Source organism: Lepisosteus platostomus, chromosome 26, assembly GCF_059453375.1.
Source record: "Lepisosteus platostomus isolate fLepPlt1 chromosome 26, fLepPlt1.hap1, whole genome shotgun sequence".
NCBI classification, from domain to species: domain Eukaryota; kingdom Metazoa; phylum Chordata; class Actinopteri; order Semionotiformes; family Lepisosteidae; genus Lepisosteus; species Lepisosteus platostomus.
In genome coordinates, this window is record NC_142636.1 from 7,672,301 (window position 1) to 7,694,004 (window position 21,704).

The window sequence follows — 21,704 nt, forward strand, 5'->3', positions numbered from 1 at the left end:
TGGTGGGAGGGTGAAACAATCTGCCCACCTGGGTGAGATCCTGTGTTAAATTGACTACTAATTCCCAGACAGGCTATATAGGCCTCCACTCGCTTGTAACATTTCTTGTGCTCTAAACCAGTTAAACCAAAATATTAGATAGATAAGATCAGATCACTTTATTGGCCATATACAATTTCTTGCATTAGGAATTCGTCTTTTCGCACACCCCAGCTTGCTCTCCATGAGACACACAGACAGGGAGAGAAGCTGGGGGTCAGAGCGCAGGGTCAGCCATTTATAAGGCGCCCCTGGAGCAGGTGGGCCCTACGGAGTAGGATTCCTCTGCTGGCCACGGGATACAAACTGACAACTTTCCAGCCACAGGTCCAGATCTTTAGCCCCAGAGCCACCACTCCACCCTGTGACGATATTGTACTGATACTCTGCTCGTTATCTCCCCAGCTCCAAGAGCAGGGCATAATGGACAGATCCTCACTGATGGGGAGATAACAATAATCCATCGATGTAATGTGGAGCACTGGACCTGTACCTCTTTGGAGGGGGAACAGAATCCAGGGGGGGAAAAGTAAGGGAACACGCAAACTCCACACAGACAGACGCCTGACGTGCAAATCAAACCCAGGGCCTTGGAGCAGTGAGCTGACCGTGCACACCACAAACCATTCCACCCAGTATCTGTTCATCCAGCAGGAGGACACATGAGACATGGGCTGCCAGAGGGCCAGAAAAAATATGAACCTTTTGACAGGGTTAATGCTGGCCCGTGGAGAAGCCGTATTGCTTTGCTCCTGCTACAGAAATACAGGGAAAGCCCTGCTTTGCTGCTGGAGTTTTGATCCGGGTGCTGTAACAGTACTGCGCTGCTTACATTTTGAGGCTGAGGCATTTCACAAACGCAGCGGGGATATTAAGATCGGGATCTCCTCCGGGTTTGTCCCGGACTCACGGCGTTTGATGGCTCTCAGATCCGTCAGCTGCCGGCGCCGGGCGCTACGCCCTGCCGAGAAAACGGACACCGACCGCCCGCTCCACAGCTCCAGGATCCGATGGGCAGAGAGCCCGGCGTGTGTCACAGGTCACCCACTGGAGGTGCTGAGGTCTGAGTGCGGGAAGACGAACGAGGAACAGCAAAGAGACGCCCCCGTGACTTTATTAGACGGCGGTGGGGGCAAGTCTGCGCAGCTCAGCGCGGGGTCGGCTCAGGGGCGCGCAGCGCGGACAACACCTGGATTCGCGATCAGGCGAGCGGCAACAGGATGTGAGCGGACGGGGGTTTGGAGCCGCGTTGAGGGTAGTTCCATACTCGCGCTTCAGGCTGCTCGTACCCTGGGTAGCTGTAGCAGTGGTCAGGGGGCTGTCTGTCTGTCCCGTGGGGAATTCTGGGAGGGGGAGCGTGGGGGGGGTTGTTGCTCTCGCCCCGACTAGTTCTTCGGCCCCACTCCGACGAGGCATTGCGTGCGAGGGAGTCTCTCCCGGGGAAGGGGGCCCGGGGGGGGGGGCAGGAAACACGTGATAGAGCGGAGGCTCCTCCGCAGAAAGACACTGGGTTGGGCGCAGGACGGGACGTCCACTCTCCTCACCAGCATCCCCTTAGTGCCCCTCCAGTACTCCCCCAGAGCTTCCCAGATCGACGAGCCGCCTCTGTCGTTTGTTCATGGAAAACCCGGTTGAACACCTTCATCCACTCCTGAGCACAGCTGGGTGCGCAGAGATTAATTTGATCCTTCTCGGGTTTTTTTTTTTTACACAGTTTTTTTTTGTAATCAGCCTTTTTAAAACAAAATCTCCAGGTTCTGGTAACGCCTCGGTCAGCCTGCCTGAGCGCCCGTGTGAAGTTGCGCGTTTCAGTCCTTCCCATCCAGGACGCGAGACTTGGCCTCCAGACACATGAAATAATCATGATTCATGCTCGCTGTTTCCGTGTTTTTCTTTCTTTCTCTTGGGCTGATGTAACGAGGAGATTTCCAGTTATGACTTTGGCACGGTGTGAAAGAACGCTACAACATAAGAAAGCAATTATATATTTTTAGCCACAAAATAGTTGTGATTTTGAGCGCCACCCTCAATCGAACACACAGGAACATAAGAAAAGGTACCAACGAGAAGAGGCCAGTGGGCCCATCTGGGCATTTTGGTGGTTAATAGTTAATGATTAATCATATAGTATTTATCATTATTATATATGATAATAAAAGTATCAATAATACATTATTAGTAGTATTAATTGAGTGAAGGATCTCGTGATTTGAATTGTGCACTTTTGACTTCATCTCCTAACATTTTGTTTTGTTATTTTTATTGCTTCCCTACATTGTCTAGGCGATGTAAACATTGTGTCGACATAAACACCCAAGTCTCTTTTAATGAGGAGCACTTGTAGTTTGTTTCTGTTACCTGGATGCAAAACCCGACAACTCCCAGATTCATTCAAATGAGGCAAAAAATAAATTACACACCATACAGAGACAAGATCTATATTCTGATACGTTTCTAATGAACCTTTACACCAATTCCTCTCACAGTTAAACAAATATTGAACGGACTTACTTGCCTTTGGTAAGAGATTTAGAGTTGTAAGGCCCTGTATCATGTGTTAGTTAAAATTACTGTCGTATTTGCAGTGGTGCAAGCAGTTGCCCCAGTATGTATGCATGGTAAGCACAGCTAAGCCTAACGGACTGGGTTGGTGTGCCCATGTCTCAGGCCTCTGTAAGGGGATGTTTAAATTATTGACATAAATTTGCTACATCTTTGGGAATCATCCATTTTCTAACCACTGTGGGGGGGAGCCGGAGCCTATCCCGGCAAGCAACAGGCGCAAAGCAGAAACCATGCTGGACGAGATGCCAGTCCATCACAGGGCACACCCACACACACTCACACCAGGGCCAGTTTGAGACCATTAAGCTCCCAGTATGTGTTTGTAGCGTTGGAGGAGACCAGAGCACCCAGCTGAAACCCCATGCAAAACACCAGTAGTGGGCAGTGCCGGATTTCCCATGAGGCACCTTAGGCACAGCGCCTAGGGCCTCCCAAGGAGGGAAACTCTAGTGACTGAAACAACGCGCTGGCGATCGGCTCGAGGTGCTCCAGATCAATAATCAGACGCTGCTCTAGACACTAGCAGTATGGAAGTGATGGTGGCTCGACTCGCTCCCTCCATCAGGGGGTTTAGCACTGGAATAGTTTACAGGGCGTCACGTCAGTTGGCGTTCACCCCTCTTCACCCCTCGGAGTGAAAGTGCCCAGGGCCTACGAACCCCAGAATCCGGCCCTGGTAGTGGGGACATAAACTCCACACAGACAGCGCCCCAGGAAAGGAACCCACAGCCCCAGCGCTGTACAGCAGCGATGCCACCCTGCCGCCTCTTTACCATTCTTATTCAGAGGTGTTGTCTTTTTCCTCCACGGCTTTTTGTTACCGTTCCTCTGTGCGGGCATTCAGATGCGTGGCCTGTGAATACATCCGTCTCCCCTGTCTTCCATCCACAGTGCGAATGGCTCTAACGGGCCAGCGAGCGGCCCATTGTCTGAGCCCGGGGCAGGGCGCCCGCCTGAAGACAAGGCCGTGAATAACAGACGAGCACCGAGTGCGAGGAACCATCCGCTCCCCGCTGGCGGCCCCAGGGGCTCAGGCTCGGTGAGGAATTTAAATCCAGCAGAGTTGTGCTCAAGCTTTGCAGCAGATGAGCAAGGGCCCATTGAGAAAACAGTAATCCCATCTGGTCACCATGTACCTACCTTTTGCATTGACTGTGTCGTCATTATCTTGGTCAATTCTTTCATTAACCAGAATAGGATGCATTGAGACCAGTTCAGTTTATTTTGCATGCCAAGTGCAATGAAGTGCTCAGAACCTCAATTCCTGATCCCTAAAATAGCAGGATCCCTAAAGACTGGCAGAGCCTGGAACAGTAGAATGACAGTCCAGCAGAATTTAGAAGTCATGCCTCAATTATAATCTCATGTAAAGACATGGAGCTAATGTCTTAAAAAAAAAATGATGTAACCTCTTTAATTAAGCTTGCACGGTTGTGTCCTTTAATGAGGTGTCCAATATTTAACTGGGTCTCTACAGCAAACCAATTGGCCCTTACCGATCATGGCCTCTATGAACTGGTTTCATTACTCTACTCTCCTCCCCACTGATAGCTGGTGAGTGGGGAGCGTTCTGGCGCACTATGGCTGCTGTCGCATCATCCAGGTGGGGCTGCACACTGGTGGGCTCATTGAGAAAACAGTCATCCCTTCTGGTCACCATTAGAAAGAGTAACACGAATGATACTTAGTCGTCTAGGATTGTCATACACAAGATATAGCTCTCTAGTAGTTCAAGTAGCGGGCTACCTCAGTGTGCCTAGCCTGCAAAGGAACAAGTAAAGGTTTATTCCCTGCTGAAAAGGGAAGAAAAGAGACACAACGTTTCGGCTAAGGAGGTTTCTTGGGGCGTCAACAGAAGAAGTTTGTGGCACACCCGAAAAGGGCTCCGCAGCTGAAACGTCATGTTTCTTTCCTTCTCTTTTCAGCGGGCACTAGATCTCTTTAGTCAATGACGAAGGGGATTGAGAGAAGAGTTGATCCCAATTGCCACATTTCCGATGGTCATAAATGGTGCCCATCCTTGGCAGTTGAGGATCGAAGAAGTAATTTAGGAAAGAAAACAGCAGGCCCTATCTTATACCAGGGGCTGTGTCAGTAATGTGTTCCTTCAGAAAATGGCTCAACCGGATCTGCTCTGCTACTCGGTCGCCGCAATGCCTGATGGGAGGAATGGCTTGCTCTTCTGTATGTTATCAGCCAGAAACAAAAACAAGGAAAATGCACAGGGCTGGGCACGCGTGTTTTACAATGTCGTGAGTCTCCCGAACTTCCCCAGCGGAGATTTGTGAAGCCGCATCAGTGTGGTCCTGTCCCCTCTTTCAGATAAAAAGGGCCTGTTCGTGACTGCTCTGCCTCACCACTACCTCAGGCTCGAAGATGTGGAATTTTAATCCGGAGAAGGTGGCCGTGGGCCTCTTTCCTCTCTCGGAAGAGCTTGAGGGTTTAAAGGCTCTGTAGCCCAGAGTGGTTCTGTCATGGTCCTGGAGATCAGGTGTGTGCGCACAGGTCTTCCAGTTCTCTTTAAAGCAGGAGTGCAAGCAGAAGCAGTGGATGAAGCTCGAATTGGTTGCTAAGCCAATACATCTATTTAGCTGAAGTTAACTGTGACTGGGAGTGGAGCTCCCTCTAGCGGCAGGTCGAGCGTGGTCCTATCAATTCAATTTCAATTCAAGGTGCTTTATTAGCATGACCGATGGGTACAATCAGTGTTGCCAAAGCAAATAAAAATAATAAAATTAACATAGAACAAAACAAAAAGTAGAAGTAAAATAAAATCTACAGACATGTTACAGACATTTACAACAAAGACATATTATATAATATTGACATATACTGTAGGCGGCTGGAGCATTATTGGGAGACAGACTCACTGTTCCTCAGGCTGTGACAGGAGATCACATCATCTCTCTTCCTGCTGGGTGCTGGAACCGCAGGAATCCAGTCACAGGTCGTCCGTCACCTGGTGCTGGCTGCCCCCTAGTGGACAGAAAGTAGGACGTCTTGACTCCACAAGCTACGGCGGTGATGCAGAGCTGCCGGTGAGTTTCACACAAATCCAGGACAATGCGCTTCTGCTCTCATACAAGGAAGGGCTGGAAACTGATCCTTTCAAATTCAGTCATTTCGCCTTGGCAGGCATGCGGCGTAAACGACTTATACGTTGTATATGGAGATTATAACGCAAGTCTTTGTTAAATGGTGCGCCAATTCCTTCTCTTACACAAACTCTCCGTAATTCCGTGCAGCATTTCTAAGTCCAGAAGAGAGGTATTTTTTTTAAATCTATGATCCCCAAGGGGCGATTAGTTTTGCCAGCAACAGAAAATATAAAGAAAGTCACGCACACGCACATATACAGAAGAATAATATGTTAAGCAAGGTTGTAACCGCGGGTACATACTGTATGAGAACGTGAAGGAGTTTGTTTTGAAATGGGAAAGTCTGTATCTGCGTTCTGAGGGGAGTAACGCCTGTGGTAGCGAAGCTCGGTTCTGCAGAACCACAGATCCAGTCGGTCCCGCTGATCACCCTGACATAATCTCTTGCAAAGACATGGGACACTGGAGCCGTGTAAAGCTTTCTGCATTGTGGCTGGTCACCCCCGTTCGAGTCATCTAGTTTAACAGAACACGTTGTCAATGCGGGGTTTTGAACTGCATCTATAGCACTTCAATATTTTTAAATGGCCATATTGTTCATGTTTTTGTTTTCATTCCCATCGTATTCCACTCAATGTGCTGTCCCAAGAGAGGAAACTCTGAGGAGGCTTAAAAGAGGAGAGGTTTAGGGGAAAGGGTCATTGTGTACGGTGATGGGGACGCTATATTACACTTGGTCTTAGCTGAAAGGCCAAGAAGACACACAAGACTACAGAAACTCACCACTGGCAGCCCCACTGGAGCTCAGCAAGTGTGAGCCTGGCCAGTACCTGGAGGGGAGACTCCTGGGAAAGCTGAGGCTGCTGCTGGAAGAGGTGTTAGTGGGGCCAGTAGGGGGCGCTCACCCTGCGGTCTGTGTGGCGTAAAACCGTGTGGTCTAAAAAGGCGTAAAACCTTTGCATTAGACATAAAACCAAGGTCATTTAAAATCCCAGGGTGTTTCTCAAAAAGAATAGTGTAGTGCTACTCCAGTGTCCTTGATTGTACCAATCATGGCCTCCTAATAATCCCCCATTTGTGATGTGTGGTGAGTACACTTGTGTACTTTGGCTGCTGTTGCATCATCCAGGTGGGGCTGCACACTGGTGGTGGTGCTGGAGGGGATCCCCATGACCTGTAAAGTGCTTTGAGTGGAGTGTCCAGAAAAGCGCTATATAAGTGTAAGGAATTAAATAATTAAACTAACCACTCTGAACTATGACTCGTCAGTCTTGTTTCTCCACCAGCAACGAGACCGTGCTCACCCCTGACTTCTATTCAAAACTGTGTGTAAACAAAACCTGGCCTTTTAAAAGCTGGAATCTTTAACCTTCTAATATTGTGTACACCATTGATCAGACCCTCAACTGTCTGGCACACAATTTTAGCTCTAAGGAAAAAGCACTTCTTTTTTTTTTCAGGGAGATTTGGAAGATTTCTTGATCGCTTAAGGACCTGACCGATACAAAAATACCCAGGGTGTGTTGTTTTATTTCTGTTGGGTTTGCTTGTTGCCGTCTGTTGGGAGCCAAGCGCGGAGTTGGACCCGTGCGTCATCTGAAAGCGCCGCGGCGACAGATTTCAGGACCAGATGGCCCGAGCGTGGTCCCCTCGCGCTGGAAACACGAGTTCATGGTCCTTCCCCGATCAGCCATTTTGTCACGGTTCAGCGAGGGAGAAGCGCTGTTTTGTGTTCAAACGGTGGGGCAAGCGCTTGTGTACAACAGCTAGCAATGCATTAATTATTAAAGGAGAGGACGGGCATACGGGAAAAGCACTGTTGCAGCATAGGTTATGGAACAATGTAACCTAATTTCTTTTTCTGAAAGCATAATTGTTTACCCCCGCTCATTTCTTGACCTTAACCCCCCCTTGGCCCTGCTAGTATAATGAAAAATAATAGAGGGGGGGCTGACCTCATCTGCAGGTTCTTAACTAAAGGCGCCAATGAACACAAAGAATGGGCGGCCCTCGGGTTTAAAAACCAGGAGACCGACAGCCGCCCTGACCAATCGCAATGTACTGCGCGCGTAATTCTAGCCAATCGTCGCCCCCGTCGGCCCCGATTATGTTAATCGGGGTCGATCTCGTTGAGCGCCAGCCCGCCCGTCCAATAGCGAGGCGCGAAGCGGCCGGGCGCCAATCGCAGGGCGCGGGAGGCGGGGCTTAACGGAGGGGGCTGGGTGCGAGGTATCATGGAGGCTCAGTTAGCGAGCAGCAGCCATTGAAGAAAGCCGAGACGCGGGGGCAGAGCTCTGGAGTTTCTGCAGTTTTTTTTCCCCAATTTAGTTTTCTTTCCCCCCTTTCGTTTGCAACTTTTTTTTATTTTGCTATTTATTTTTTCCAGACAAAAAAAAAAATGGACATGAAGAAGAGGATCAGTTTGGAACTGAGGAACAGGACTCCGGACGAGGTAGGAGCTTGCCTTTCCCTTTGCCTTTTATTTATTTATTTCTTTAAAGAACCGCCGAGGCAGCTCGGCGGGTGTGATGGTAGCGAATGTGGAATTAGGCATCAGCTCGGCCGACCACATGGGCACCAGCGCGGAGACGCGTCGGAAATTGAACTTGGGGAAAGTTTCGTGCCGTCGGGGAAAGCCGCCCTCCTCGATAACAGACCGCTCTCCCCTCCCTCCCTCCGATTTAATATTTTAACAGCTCCCAGTAATGGCGATGTCGGGTCTTTATAGATGTAGCTGAGATCCGAGATGTTGCGGCCGGGCTCCGGTCCTGCCTGGCGGCGGCTGTGTCCGCGGCAGCTGAGCGGGACCGGTACCGGACGGGTCGGGCGAGGGGCAGGGTGTCGGGCTGCGGGAGTCCTGTCGCGGCGCAGCCCGGGGAAGTTTTTGGGGGGTGTTTGTGTTTTTGTTTTGCACCCAGATTATTGAATCGGTTCGGGTCGAGCAGCAGCAGCAGCAGCAGCAGGGAACACGCGTTCAAGGAGGAGGGTTAAACCCCTGTTTCTGGGGTGCGGGGTGGGTGGGTTTCGGCTCTGTTTTGTGACCCCTCTGCCTCCCTCAGTCCCCGTTTCGGGGCTCAGTTCGTGGCCGGTATTTCAAAGAGGGGGTCCCCGGGCTGGAGGTCTGTGAGTGGTGACGGGTTGTTGTGGGGGGGGGGGGTGTCGGCTCCTGTGTGACTGAGCCGACCCGGACCAGATGAGCCCCGGTCCCGCCTCGCACACCTGAAAGTGTGGGGGTGCGTGTGTGTGTGTTGCGGGGTGCGGGCGGGTATTCTTCAGCTTTCACAACCGAAATCACCCCACACACCACCACATCCTTCATGGGTCGCTGTTTACAAACCGAGACGCTGCCGAAGTACGTTTCACATGGAAAAAGACTTGTTTTTGTTGTTTTGCGATCGCGGTGGGGGGTCTCCTTAAAAGTGGGAGCCCCCCTCCTACCCCGTTAAAAAAGGGGGTGGGGGTACCCCGAAGTTTTTTGGCGCCGCTCCTGAACGGGCGGCGCGTTGACCTGTGACTGTCCCAGCGCTGTGGCTGAGTAGTCCGCCCCTGGGCCGTAGACCTCGGGCCGGCGCTGGGTTTCGGTTTCGGGGTTTCCGCGGCGGTGAGGGCGGGGGGTGTCCTTGTGGACTCGCGGCTTTATCTCTCGCCGACACCGGCGGGGGAGGAGGCGGCTACGCCGGTGTTGCTGGCGACGGCCGCATCCCGGCGCTGTCGTGATGGGGGTTGTGGTGGGGGGGGGGAGGAGAGTCAAGTCGCTGCCGCCTCACGACGGAGAGAAATGCCTTTCTCTTTCTCGGCGTGTCCTATAGCCCACGCCACGGTTTGTGTGGGTGTGGAGAGGAAAAACCCTGTCGGTGAGACTCGTCTCTCATCCCTGTGGCGTCGGAGCCTCGCAGGCCCGGCCGAGCGGCGCTGTCGTCGGACGCGGTGGCCGCGGAGCTGAATTTGAAGGACTACAGCAGATGGCGAGGTTTAACTCCGACCCCCCCGCCCCCAGCTCAGTACCGTAGAAGTAGATTAAGCGCCCGTTTCCCGAAGCAGTTGAGGCAAAATCTGCAGCGGAATTATTTTTTTGTTTATGTCTCGTATGGTATGAAAACTCGGCTGCGACCCGGTTGTTTTTGTGAGAGCAGCTGCACCTGGGTATCGAAGTGACGGGGGGACGCGGGTCATCGGTTTCTCAGTCCTAGGCAGAGAATTTAAGTTAGGTCTTAATTAAGGTCTCGTTTTCTTGATGGTGAAGACGGGACTTCACAACCCTTTCCAGCACTACCGGGGGTACCTCTTGAGTCGAGAGCACTCTTGAGTGCAGCAAACAGCGAAACCTCACCCACGACTTAGCCCGGACTCTTTCTGAGCTTTGTCCCTTTTGGCCGTTACCGTTTAATTCACCAGATAGCCGTGGAAATCCACTGTTCACTGTTGATGATGGTGATGTTCCGAGATCCGAGATGGCGTCTGATCGGTTTTCTGTTTGTTTTTTTTAAACCCAGGTTGGAAACAACCTTGAGTTTATTTTAACCCCACAAGTGGGCTTTAGGGTTTGGTCCTCTACAGACCTCAGTGATCACCAGGCGAGAGCTTCCTTTCATTTAAGATCAGATCACTTTATTGGCCCTATACAATTTCTCATATTAGGAATTTTTCTTTTCGCAGACCCCAGCTTGCTCTCCATGAGACACAGACAGGGAGAGAAGCTGGGGGGTCAGAGCGCAGGGTCAGCCATTTATACAGCACCCCTGGAGCAGTTGGGGTGAAGGGCCTTGCTCAGGGGCCCAACGGGGTAGGATTCCTCTGCCGGCCTCGGGATACGAGCCGGCAACCTCCCAGCCCCAGGTGCGGATCCTGAGCCACAGAGCCGCCCCCTACCTGTACCGATTTTTAATTTTTTGCTTTCATGGCGCAGTTCTCGAGTTAGTGGTAGGACACCCACAGAGCCGTCAATCTTGGGGCACTGAAGGAGTCAGCACTACCTCAGAGCACAAACCCAGGATCAGTTCATGCACGTGGGGGTCACCTAAGAGTTCTCAGAGTGATAAAAATACCAGCTGGTGGGAAAACTATACGATTGAGGAACCTGTGGATTCACACGTTGTGATTCCAAGGACTTGAAGTTTTAGTCATCGTTCCATTCAGGTTTGATGGCTTCCTGTGCTGCCTGGACTGGGGCTCTGTGTGAGTACAGTTCGAGCCTCACCTTAGCGTGAGCTCTGTTTTGACTTGCTTTTCTTCCAAGCAACTTTAAAGCTGGTGAGATATACGAAGCTTGCATGTCCTAACTGCTACAAGGCTGTTTTGAAACCTCCTGGGTGTCCATTTACACCAAAAGCGCACTCTAAAAAAAAAAAAAACAGTTCTGAAGGTTGATCTTCCACTCAAATCTGTTTTGCAAATTAGCAGACGGCTGCTCTCCAAAGCCTTCTCATTGTCTTGTTTCGCACAGCTGTGCTTGAATGGGAGCTGGCTGCCATGTCTGCTCTGCTCAGACGCATTGGAACTACAGATCCCAGCATTCCTGGCGACAGCAGGTCAGCCGAAGGGGGGGAGGTCACAAAGCAGATAATGCTGCCTTTCCCGTCTGAACCTGCCCCTGGCGAAACCAAACCGGCCTGAATTTAAGCAGCTCTGCACCTCGTGTTTGACTCAGTGCTGTGAAAACGATCCAGAGGAGGGGCTAATCTGTGGATTGTTCTTGTTGCAACCAAATGTTGGAGAGAGGCACCGGTGGTCCTGATAAGTGCATTAGCTGAAACTGCTCAGCTCAGCCCACCTTGAGCTTAAGGCAGGAGTAACAGCTGTTGCCGAGATGGCAGAGAAGATTTGGACTCGATATTTCTGCTTCCTCGAGCATCTCCCTGCCTCTGAATCCACTACCCCCAACCCCCCCAAAGCCCCTGGAAAATCTGATATCTCTGGACTTAACAGATCCCTGGCTGTCGCTACAGATGGAGACCGGCCTTTCATTATTTAACTGGTCTGCCCGGAGAATTTCCTTGTGAGCTCTCGGAAATGTTTATCGTTTTTTTTCGTTAATTAGAAAATTGCTTTCACCCCCCACCCCTTGCTTGGTCTTAGGGTACAAAGAGCATGTTCCTAGGCGAGCAGTGGGATTAACTGTTAAATCTGTGGCATAGCACGGTCTCTTAGGTGTTTTTGTCATTTGGCTGATTACGCTTCGTGATATCGCAAGAGTGCCAGATGCAGGTTTGAGCACATTTCCGAGCGGGGGGTTTTGTAGTTGTAAGGTTGATCATCCCCGTTCATCTGTCACAACCTGACCCATTCCTAGTGTTGAGTGGTGGGGCTTCGCTCAGTCACTTCAGCACGTCTTCCAGGGCTGAGGTGCTCGGAGTTTGGGTGGGTTTGCCAGGTGCTAATCGGAGGTGTGATCGGTTGAGGCTTTTCTCTGAAGAGTAGGGGGCCGGTTCGTCTCGAATTCTCGCAAATGCCTGCAAAACTCACGCAGATGGATCCGAAGATCACCTATTTTCACCTATTAACCCAACCCTTCCATCGGAGGCCCGAGCCTCGTTTTTATCCTGGTGTCCGAGACTTTGACCAGTCGTTGGATGCTTGGCTTCTTACCGGCAGTGAGGTTTGAACGAAGGGGCTGAATGTCCTCTCCCGTCTCCCTCTCCAGGTGGCTGAGCTGGTGGTGGATAACTGCCGCTCCGGCGATGGCGAGGTGGAAGGTCTCACCGATGACTTCAAGGAGCTGGAGTTCCTCAGCATGGTCAACGTGGGCCTGACCTCCTTGGCCAAACTGCCCTCACTCCCCAAGCTACGCAAGGTGAGTGGGGCCATGGGTGCTCTACATTGCCACCTGCAGGATGTGGACTGGACTGCATTAGTTATCCCAGTAGATGCAACACAGCTCCTTACACTTATATAGCTCTTGTGTGGACACTCCACTCCAAGCGCTTTACAGGTCATGGGGATCCCCTCCAGCACCACCAGTGTGCAGCCCCACCTGGATGATGTGCCAGTCCACTCCCCATACACCAGCTCTCAGTGGGGAGGAGAGCAGAGTGATGGTCAGTTCTTAAATGGGGATGATTAGGAGGCCATGATTGGTAAAGGACAGGAGGGAATTTATCCAGGACCCAGTGGTAACACCCCTACTTTTTTCGAGGAATGCCCTGGGATTTTTAATGACCACAGCAGGTCAGGACCTCAGTTTTGTCTCGTATCGGAAGGATGGCACCTTTTGTACAGTATTGTCCCTGTCGCTATACTGGGGCATCAGGACACACATAGACTGCAGGAGAGCGCCCCCTACTGACCCCACTAGCACCTCTTCCAAGAGCAGCCTTAGCTTTACCAGGAGTCTCCCATCCAGGTACTGGCCAGGCTCACACCTGCTTAACTGGCAGCCCACTGAAGCTGTGATCTGCAGGGTTATATACCAGCTGGCAGCATGTGGTGTAAATGATTTACAGTTGGCTATTAAAGCTATTAGTTGGCTTACTGTAGAGCTTGCCATTCTTAAACGGCTTTGGGAAAAACACTTAATCGGTATGGTCATGGCCTTGACGTTTATTCATATAAAGGGGAAAGTATTGGTTTCTGCTATCTTAGTCCTTTTCAGTCAAAGTTTATTTAAAAGCTCAAGGCATGATGGTGATGTCTCAATTGAATGGCATGAGAATCTGAGCATTCTTGCTCTGGGACTGTCCTGCCAGGAACTGAGCTTTGGATTAGAAATAACCTGTTTTAAAGGTTGTAAGCTGTCGATAATATTGATTGGAAGATTTTGGATCTGACTAGAGTACTTCATGTAATAATGGACAGATTACTGCTGTTAAGGGTTTAATGAATTATCCTGGCTAATTGCTTCCACCCAGCACTCCTCAGTCCTGCTGGTGCAACTTTGACTCCCTCAGTGACTGGAGACTTGGGTGTGGTTAAGATCCAGTATGTGGATTGTGATGAAGATCCGGTTGTGATGGCCATGATCCAGTCTTGGTCTCATTCAAACCAGTGCTTAGACCCCGTGGTTATCCCGGGTGTGAGGATTACTGCCCTGGGCTTACAGGCTCTGCGATGTTTCTCCATCTCTGGCAGCTGGAGCTCAGCGACAACAACATCTCCGGAGGCCTGGAGACCCTGTCAGAAAAATGTCCCAGCTTGACCTACCTGAACTTGAGTGGGAACAAGATCAAAGACCTGGGCACCGTGGAGGCGCTGGTAAGGACTGCTGATGGAGTGCCCACCCGACGCTGGTGGGGTCTCCCCTTTGTGTGAGGGGGGATTCCTGCTCTCTGGGGTCGCTGCCGCCATTAGGCCCTTGTGCAGGCGGGCAGTGACCGTTACTCCTTCAGGCTGTTGAATGCAAAGTACATTTCAATACCTCGTCTCACAGTTTGCCTTCAGTGACCTGTTGCAAGCCAACAAACACGCTGTTGAAAAGGAGCAGAAACCGAATTGTAGACTCCCATTGAAAATGTAATTTTCCTGATATCATCTGCTCATTCTTCATATTTCATAAGTCTCCAAGTGGCATCTGTATCTAAGAGGATCACTTAAAAGAAAACTGCAGCTCCAGTTTCTCAGACCGGTTATTAAATGTTGGTAACAAAATAAGTTCATGTTACCATGTCGCAGACTTGCATGCAAGTTCTCACGAATTGCAGTGTGAAGCCGCCCTTCCTGCTCACTAGTCACTGTAATGACTAATGTAGTAATTAATAAGTGCTTACACTTATATAGTGCTTTTCTGGACACTCCACTCAAAGCGCTTTACAGGTAATGGGGATCCCCTCCACCACCACCAGTGTGCAGCCCCACTTGGATGATGCAACGGCAGCCATAGTGCTCCAGCACGCTCGCCACACATCAGCTCTCAGTGGGGAGCAGAGTAATAAAGCCAATTCATAGATGTAACTGGTGCAGAGAAGAATAGTAGTACAGCCTATTTTAAAAGGCACATATTGGGGGGGGGGTGGAGTAGACACTCCCAGGCCTAGGTATAAAGTCCTGGCTATGCCACTGGTAGAATAACTGAACGTATAGCATCCATAAGAGCCAGACATTGAGGGCTGGTGGTGGTGGGGGTAGCTCGCTGGGCCCCTGAGCTCATGCACACTGGCCTCTTCCTCTGCAGCAGAACCTGAAGAACCTGAAGAGCCTGGACCTGTTCAACTGCGAGATCACCTCTCTGGAGGAGTACCGGGAGAGCATCTTCGAGCTGCTGCCCCAGATCACGTACCTGGATGGCTTCGACCAGGAGGACAACGAGGCCCCCGACTCGGAGGCCGAGGAAGAGGAGGACGGTGAGGAAGATGGGGGAGCGGGGGTCACCGGAGGTTTTCTGAATGAGGAGGGCGGGTCAGGCGCGCCGCGGTGGTTTTCCCTGGCGCTGGCTAATCGGGGCCAGACCAGCCACAGGGTCCCGCAGCCCTGCCTGTTCCTGCCTTTAACCCTCAGAAACGGCAGCCAGCTGCCAGCTTCAGTCACTCAGGCTGAAACGACATTTGTTCCCCCTCGTTTGTGGACCCTTAATTTAGCTTTACTTCTGTTAGGGCCCCTCAGAGTGAAGATTGTAGTTTGTCCTTTGTAGTCAGGATTTAGGCAAAAGGGAGCTGCGTGTGGAATTCAAACGCGTGACCTGCAGTCTCTTCCGCTTTGTCTTGTCCGCGGGGCTCGGCTCGGGCGCTGGCTGCCCCTCCAGGGGCGCACGCGTGCAGAGCTTGTGCCGTATGCCAAGACCTCTTGCGGTGTACCTGTGTGTTGGGTGAAGTACGCGAGAACTCCCTCTTTCTTTTAATTGCTTACCTTATTTTTAATAAGTAGCACAGGTAGCGTAGCTGGAGAGAACTGACATAAGTGCAAAATAGTATGAACCTGGAGATCATGATCGGGGACCCCAAGCATGGCTGGTCTTGATAATGTCTTAATCACAGTCTTGATAATGAGGCGTCTAGTGGATTTAATAGTCCCTTCTAGTGGATTACTGTACCTTCAGCCCAAAAATGCTTGCTTGCTGGTTCTGTTTGCAGACTGTTCTTGCAAAGCAAATCACACTCTACCCTCGTCTCCGATGCTGCTTTTTCCTGTTCACCTGTTGGGTCTTTGTTTTCATTAGCCAGTTGCGACCCTCACACTCCGCATTTTCACTTCCTCACAAATGGGTTTTTTGCAGGAACAGACAGCAGACAGCCACTTCTTAGCACCCCTTCCATTTAAGACCCATGCACCGTGTGTTCAGTTGTCGGTGTTAACCACGAATTGCATTTATCGGACTGGGTCTGCATAAAGCATATCTTCAGGCATCGTCAAAGCACAGGTGCTGTGGTTTTGATGGCAGGTAGACAAGTTATTCAGAGGCTCTTTTGACCAAACCTACAAATGTCAGCATAAGTTCCATTCATCTGAGTTTACTGGCTGCAAAGTGTCAGACTTCCCAGATGCCTATTGTGGGGGGTAAGTGGGGGAGGGGGGCGTGGTCCTCTTATAATAATAACATCACTTTATTAACCCTTTACAATATCTTGCGTTAGGAATTATCTTTTCGCATAACCCAGCTTGCTCTCCATGAGACACACAGACAGGGAGAGAAGCTGGGGGTCAGAGCGCAGGGTCAGCCATTGTACGGCGCCCCTGAAGCAGTTGGGGTGAAGGGTCTTGCTCAGGGGCCCAGCGGAGTAGGATTCCTCTGCCGGCTGCAGGATTTGAACCGGCAACCTTCCAGCCACAGACGCAGATCCTGAGCCACAGAGCCAGCGCTCCACTTCACCGTTGACACTAGTCTCAGCATTCAGAAAGTGTTTCGTGGCTTTTGCTCGATGTGAAGAGTTTGTTCCTGGTTCAGCAAAACCCCAGGCCGCTCCAGGATGAGGGAGCTGGTCACTGCAGGGTGGTGCTGCTGCGAGATCCCAGCAGGGCCACCTCTCCTGACTCCTGTGCGTTTCTGTGCAGAGGGGGAGGACGATGACGAGGAAGGAGCCGGCCCCCCAGGGGAGTATGGGGACGAAGAAGACGAGGAGGAAGGCTCTGATGGTGGGGAAGAGGAGGTGGGGTTATCCTACCTGATGAAAGAGGAGATCCAGGTACACTTGCCCTGTTCACCTACTTCATTCACTTAAGAGCTCAACACTGACCACGTCAAACACCTTAATTTGGGTTTCTCCCCCACAAGGGAGCAGTGCAGAGCCGCCTGGCACATCGCAGACTTGTGGACCACCTTAACCCAGCCCATTTTAATACAGTTTGTACTGATGGAAAAGAACTACGACTTGTTAGGATGTTAGTGGCCACATGAACAGTCTGTTCAGTTAACATTAATTGCTTCTTACGAAGACCAGTTTAATAACAGTAAGCTGTACAGTAGGTTTTCATAGCTGTAAGGCATATGGGTCAGTGTGGTGCGGAGGGCAGCGGGTTTGAATCCTTAGTGGGGGCACAGCTGTTGTACACTTTGAAGCATGTCCTTCATGCCTGCATGTCCAGATGTGTGTTGATGCTGGTGTCCAGGAGCCTTTTCTGCTCGTTGACTGTAAGGTGCATGTCTGACAGCCTTTTCCTTGTTTAGGATGAGGAAGATGATGATGATTATGTGGAAGAAGAGGAGGAGGAAGAGGTAGAAGACGGTATGTACCAGGCTGTTGTCGCATCTGTTGATCTCTAGGCTGAATGCTTAGCAAGGGCTCACTGCACAATGCAAAACCAGGTTTACCTGCATGGCACAAACTCTTGAGGTCCTTCTGTGATAGACCTCACTGCTTGCTCCCAGCTGGCAACCCACTGAAGCCCAGCAGGTGTGAGCCTGGCCAGTACCTGGATGGGAGACCTCCTGGGAAAGCTGAGGCTACTGCTGGAAGAGGTGTTAGTGGGATCAGTAGGGGGCACTCACCCTGAGGTCTGTGTGGGTCCTAATGCCCCAATATTAGTGAAGGGGACACTATACTGTAAAAAGCCACCGTCCTTTGGATGAGATGTAAAACTGAAGTCCTGACTCCGTGGTCCTTAAAAATCCCAGGGTGTTTCTCAAAGTGTAGAGATGTTTCCCCTGATGTCCTGGCCAAATTTCCCCCTGGCCTTTACCAATCATGGCCTCCTAATAATCCCCATCTCTGAACTGGCTGGATCACTCAGCTCTCCTCCCCACTGAGAGCTGGTGTGTGGGGAGCATATTGGCGTACTCTGGCTGCCGCCACATCATCCAGGTGGAGGTGGAGGGGATCCCCATTACCTGTAAAGCACTTTGAGTTGAGTGTCCATAAAAGTGCTGTATAAGTGTAAGAAATAAGGAAAGTAGATGTTTTAATCGCAGGTAATCAAAAACTCATTTTGGCAAGAAGTAACCCGACATCATAATTATTATTGGTGCCTAAAGGGTTATGCTAATTCTGCAGTTAAGTGGCCTCTTTGTTTTGTATATTAATGCTTCCCTGTCATGAAGGGAGGACATTGATACACAAGGCCCCCCTTATTTCTCTGTTAATGGGCAGTTTGGTGCCACATTTTAAATCTTATCCCCAGCAAATTGGTGCCCCAAATTATCTCCTCGGCTCCTGTTGGCGAGTAGGGACCCCCATGTGCAGCAGGAAGTGTTGTTCGTGTGGCACCCAGGCTCTGCAGTGCCGCATCTCTCATGGGCACCATGTGCAAGCTGTCCGCCTGGCCCACAGGAGCTGCTGTTACACGGCAGGTTTGGAGAACCCCTGACAAACTGCAGCGCCCCCGCCTGGGAGGTGCCAGTCATAGCAGGCTAGGGGCATGGCTCAGGATCAGTGGTGGTGGTGGTGCTCGTTCAGCAGAGCGCTGTGTAACATGCGAGGATTCGGGAGCTGGCTTGTCAGGTGTATCGGAGAGGTAAGAGCTCTGCTGCATTCGTGAGGAATGTAAGCCGTATAAAAGCCCATCATTCAGCTGCAGATCTCTGCTGGTGGTGCCATCGGTTCAAGGGTTTTTTCCTAAAGGGTTTTCACGCTCGGCTGCTGTCTCTTTCTAGACGAGGAAGAGGAGGAAGGAGTCCGGGGGGAGAAGAGGAAGAGGGCCCCCGAGGACGAGGGGGATGATGATGAAGATGAAGACTAGCCCTGCCCGTCCCGGAGATCCATAACCCAAGCTGTAGAACAACCGAACGAGAGAGTGTGATATTGCGGATTTGTATACCATAGATATATCACTGTAGAAGCTAAGTGTTTTTTATATATATATACTATTACAGACAAAGGAAAGGTTTTAATGACAACTCATTTGTAATCATTCCAAGTTTTTTTGTTCCCCTGCTTTGTTTTTTTTTTATTCACGGGTGGGCGGGGGCAGTTAGGGGTGGGAGGGGGGGGGGGGAAACCGTCAGATTGGCCCGTCTGAACCGGTGCTCTCCACAAACGGGTCGGGCCGAGCTGGCTGCGGGCCTGGGTTCGATACCGGTGGCTCGGGCCTGGCCCAGGACGGAGCGGAACAGCTGTCTGCCGGGCGCTGGCTCGAGGTGGGGGTTGGGAACAGGGGCTCCTGCTTGACGTTGGCAGCAGGCTGGTACTTGCCCATGTAGTGGTCTGAGTTTGGGGGGGGTGGGGGTGGGCGTTTGTCCCAGGAGCTCTGCAGTCTGGCAGGTCCCCCTTGATTGACCGTTGGAGACCTGTGTAAGCTTTGGATCACATAACTTATACAGTTCAATCAAGATCTTGATTTGGACTTTTATTTTGTGCAGGATTCTGTTCTCAAGAGCCCTGTTTTGAGTCGAAATTCCACTTCCATGCAATTAGACGAAGAATTTTAAGACGGGCCCCGCGATCCCATAGGATACCCGGCATGTCTGCCGAGTCCCGACCTGCCCTCACTGTATCAGTGGGTTCCCTAGATCGGTCTCCTGCGCCCGACGTGGAGGTGGCAGCCATTGGAGATCACACAGGAGTGTCGGGAGAACAGCTGAACGAGCTGCCCGGAGAGGCGCTTTGCAGGTGTTCGATTTCTTCGCGCTCTCCAGCAGGAGGTGCTCACGTCCCGGTGTTTTTGGTTCCTCTGTACAGTAGAAATCGACGCCTCCGCTCAAGTGTGATCTGTGGACTTGTCGGGAGGCTGCGATCATGTTGAGTCCCCATGAGAAACCCTTTTTGATTTTGAGAGAGGTCATTTATGGCAAAACCTTGTTCTGCAAAGCCCCAGTCCTGCAGGTATAGGATGAATTGTCGAATCTTTAGAGCAGCTAGAAGACCTGCAGTCAATGGTATCTGCTAATGGGTTGGTTCAGTTAGGGAACCAGGTGTATGAAGACAAGTCGCTGTATCGCAAGGACTGACTGTTGGTCCTACAGGAAAGTACCAGCTTTTGTTTCTCCTTTCGATACCTTTAACTGTGGACATAAATTGCAAAAATGGCTTTTGTTTTAATTTTGTATTTTTAGTCTGGGTGAGTTAACTTTGTTCATAAGAGCTGTGTGTATATAGTACCTGTTCCAATTCTTCAGGGTATCTCCTGTGTATTTTTTTTTTAAACTTGGGATATTTGTCCTTTTTTTTTTTTAAATGAAAGCACAGGTCAGGAGGTAAAAATGTAGACCCGTGACACTCGATACCTAGGCTTTTATTTTGAGTCGGTCAGTGGCTGTTACAGTTGTGTGTGCGTGTGTGGCCTTTGTGTGTTAAGAGGGTTTTTAATTGAAAAAAAAATGCTTTAAAATAAAATGAGGATTTAATAAAACTTGCCCGTTTCCTGGTTTTCAAGGGTGTGAAATACACGTTTTGCTGTCAAGATCAGACCATTGTTCATCTTAGAAATGAGTTAACGGGCAGCTGCCCAAGCATCTTTGCAACATTGCATTCTCTTTGAGGTGGTGAAGGGGGTTTTAGTGCATTTTGGAGACATGGGAGATCGATAACGGATCATCTCCAGTTTTGTCTGCTGCGTACCATTCTTGTTCCAATTGTCATCCCCTGTGCAAGTTGTACAGACCTCAGGGACACACGGATGTCTCTGGGTTATTCGTGACTTCCGCAGGGAGACTGCATTGATGCCGTGAGAGACATTGAAAGCTGTGTTTTTAATTGGTCTTGCTTCTGCCTATATACTGAAGCACAAAAGATGCAGTTCTCTGGCCTAGAGGGTTTTATAGTTTGGCGCTCTCAATGCGGGTATTGAATGGAACAATAGCCGATCATTTCAGCAGGTCTCCTGCTGAACCTTGAAAGTTTGAAATGCCAGCTCGAGCGTTTAAAGACTCAGTCGGCGCACAGGTCTGGACAACCAATTGTGGGAGGTTCTGTGACTTGTGACGTGTTTCTTCAGTTCCGAGATTGACAACATCCGGTATCACATTCTCTCCACAGCGCATGTCTCTCCCACACCTCCTCCCTGCTTTCCGGTTCCCTTCTTTCTAACTTCTCTTGTTGACGCTGCATCCCTCAGTAAACTGCTTTCACATTTGAAATTCACCACCTGTATATTAGACCCCACTCCTGCCACTTTATTCCAGTCCTGTCTCACCTCTCTCTGCTCCATTGTCTCCTCGATGTAATGAGTGCTTGAGCACTGGTCTTGTACCAACGGTCCTCAAAACTGCTGCCATCACCCCCATGCCAAAAAACCAAACAAACATGGCTCTGGACAATTTAAACAATTTTCACCCCATCTCCATCTTCCCATTTCTTGCTGTTGCAATTCAGTTAAATAACCACCTCACTGCAAATAACCGTTTTGAACCCCTCCAGTCTTTTTTCTGACAACTTCCCATTACAGAAACTGCCCTGGTCAAAGTCACTAATGATCTCATTGCTTCTAATTCTGGTTCTCTTTCTATCCTCACTCTTCTTCAGTTCAGTGCTGCTTCTGATATCTTACTTTCTCGGCTTGAGAGTGTTTGAAGTTTCTGACGCTGCTCTCAAATAGTTCAAGTCTTACCTCGCCGTTTGCTGTCACTTTCTCTTTTGGTGTTCTCTAGTGTTCCTCAGTGCTTGACATGTTTCAGCTTGGTCAGCTTTTAAAATCGCACAGCCTCAACTCATTTCTCAGCTGATGATACTCAAATCGACATCCATACCAAACCTGACACTGATGTGG

General features: G+C 50.4%; 1 protein-coding gene across 1 annotated transcript; it reads left to right on the forward strand.

Annotated features, from left to right (window-relative positions):
• Nucleotides 1–7,926: 7,926 nt before the first annotated feature.
• anp32e (acidic nuclear phosphoprotein 32 family member E) lies at nucleotides 7,927–20,348 on the forward strand. Its single transcript, XM_088620553.1, has 7 exons — nucleotides 7,927–8,154; nucleotides 12,343–12,492; nucleotides 13,767–13,889; nucleotides 14,806–14,974; nucleotides 16,620–16,750; nucleotides 17,233–17,290; nucleotides 18,655–20,348. The coding sequence occupies exons 1-7, from the start codon at nucleotides 8,101–8,103 to the stop codon at nucleotides 18,738–18,740; spliced, it is 771 nt and encodes a 256-aa protein (XP_088476679.1). The 5' UTR covers nucleotides 7,927–8,100; the 3' UTR covers nucleotides 18,741–20,348.
• Nucleotides 20,349–21,704: the final 1,356 nt, after the last annotated feature.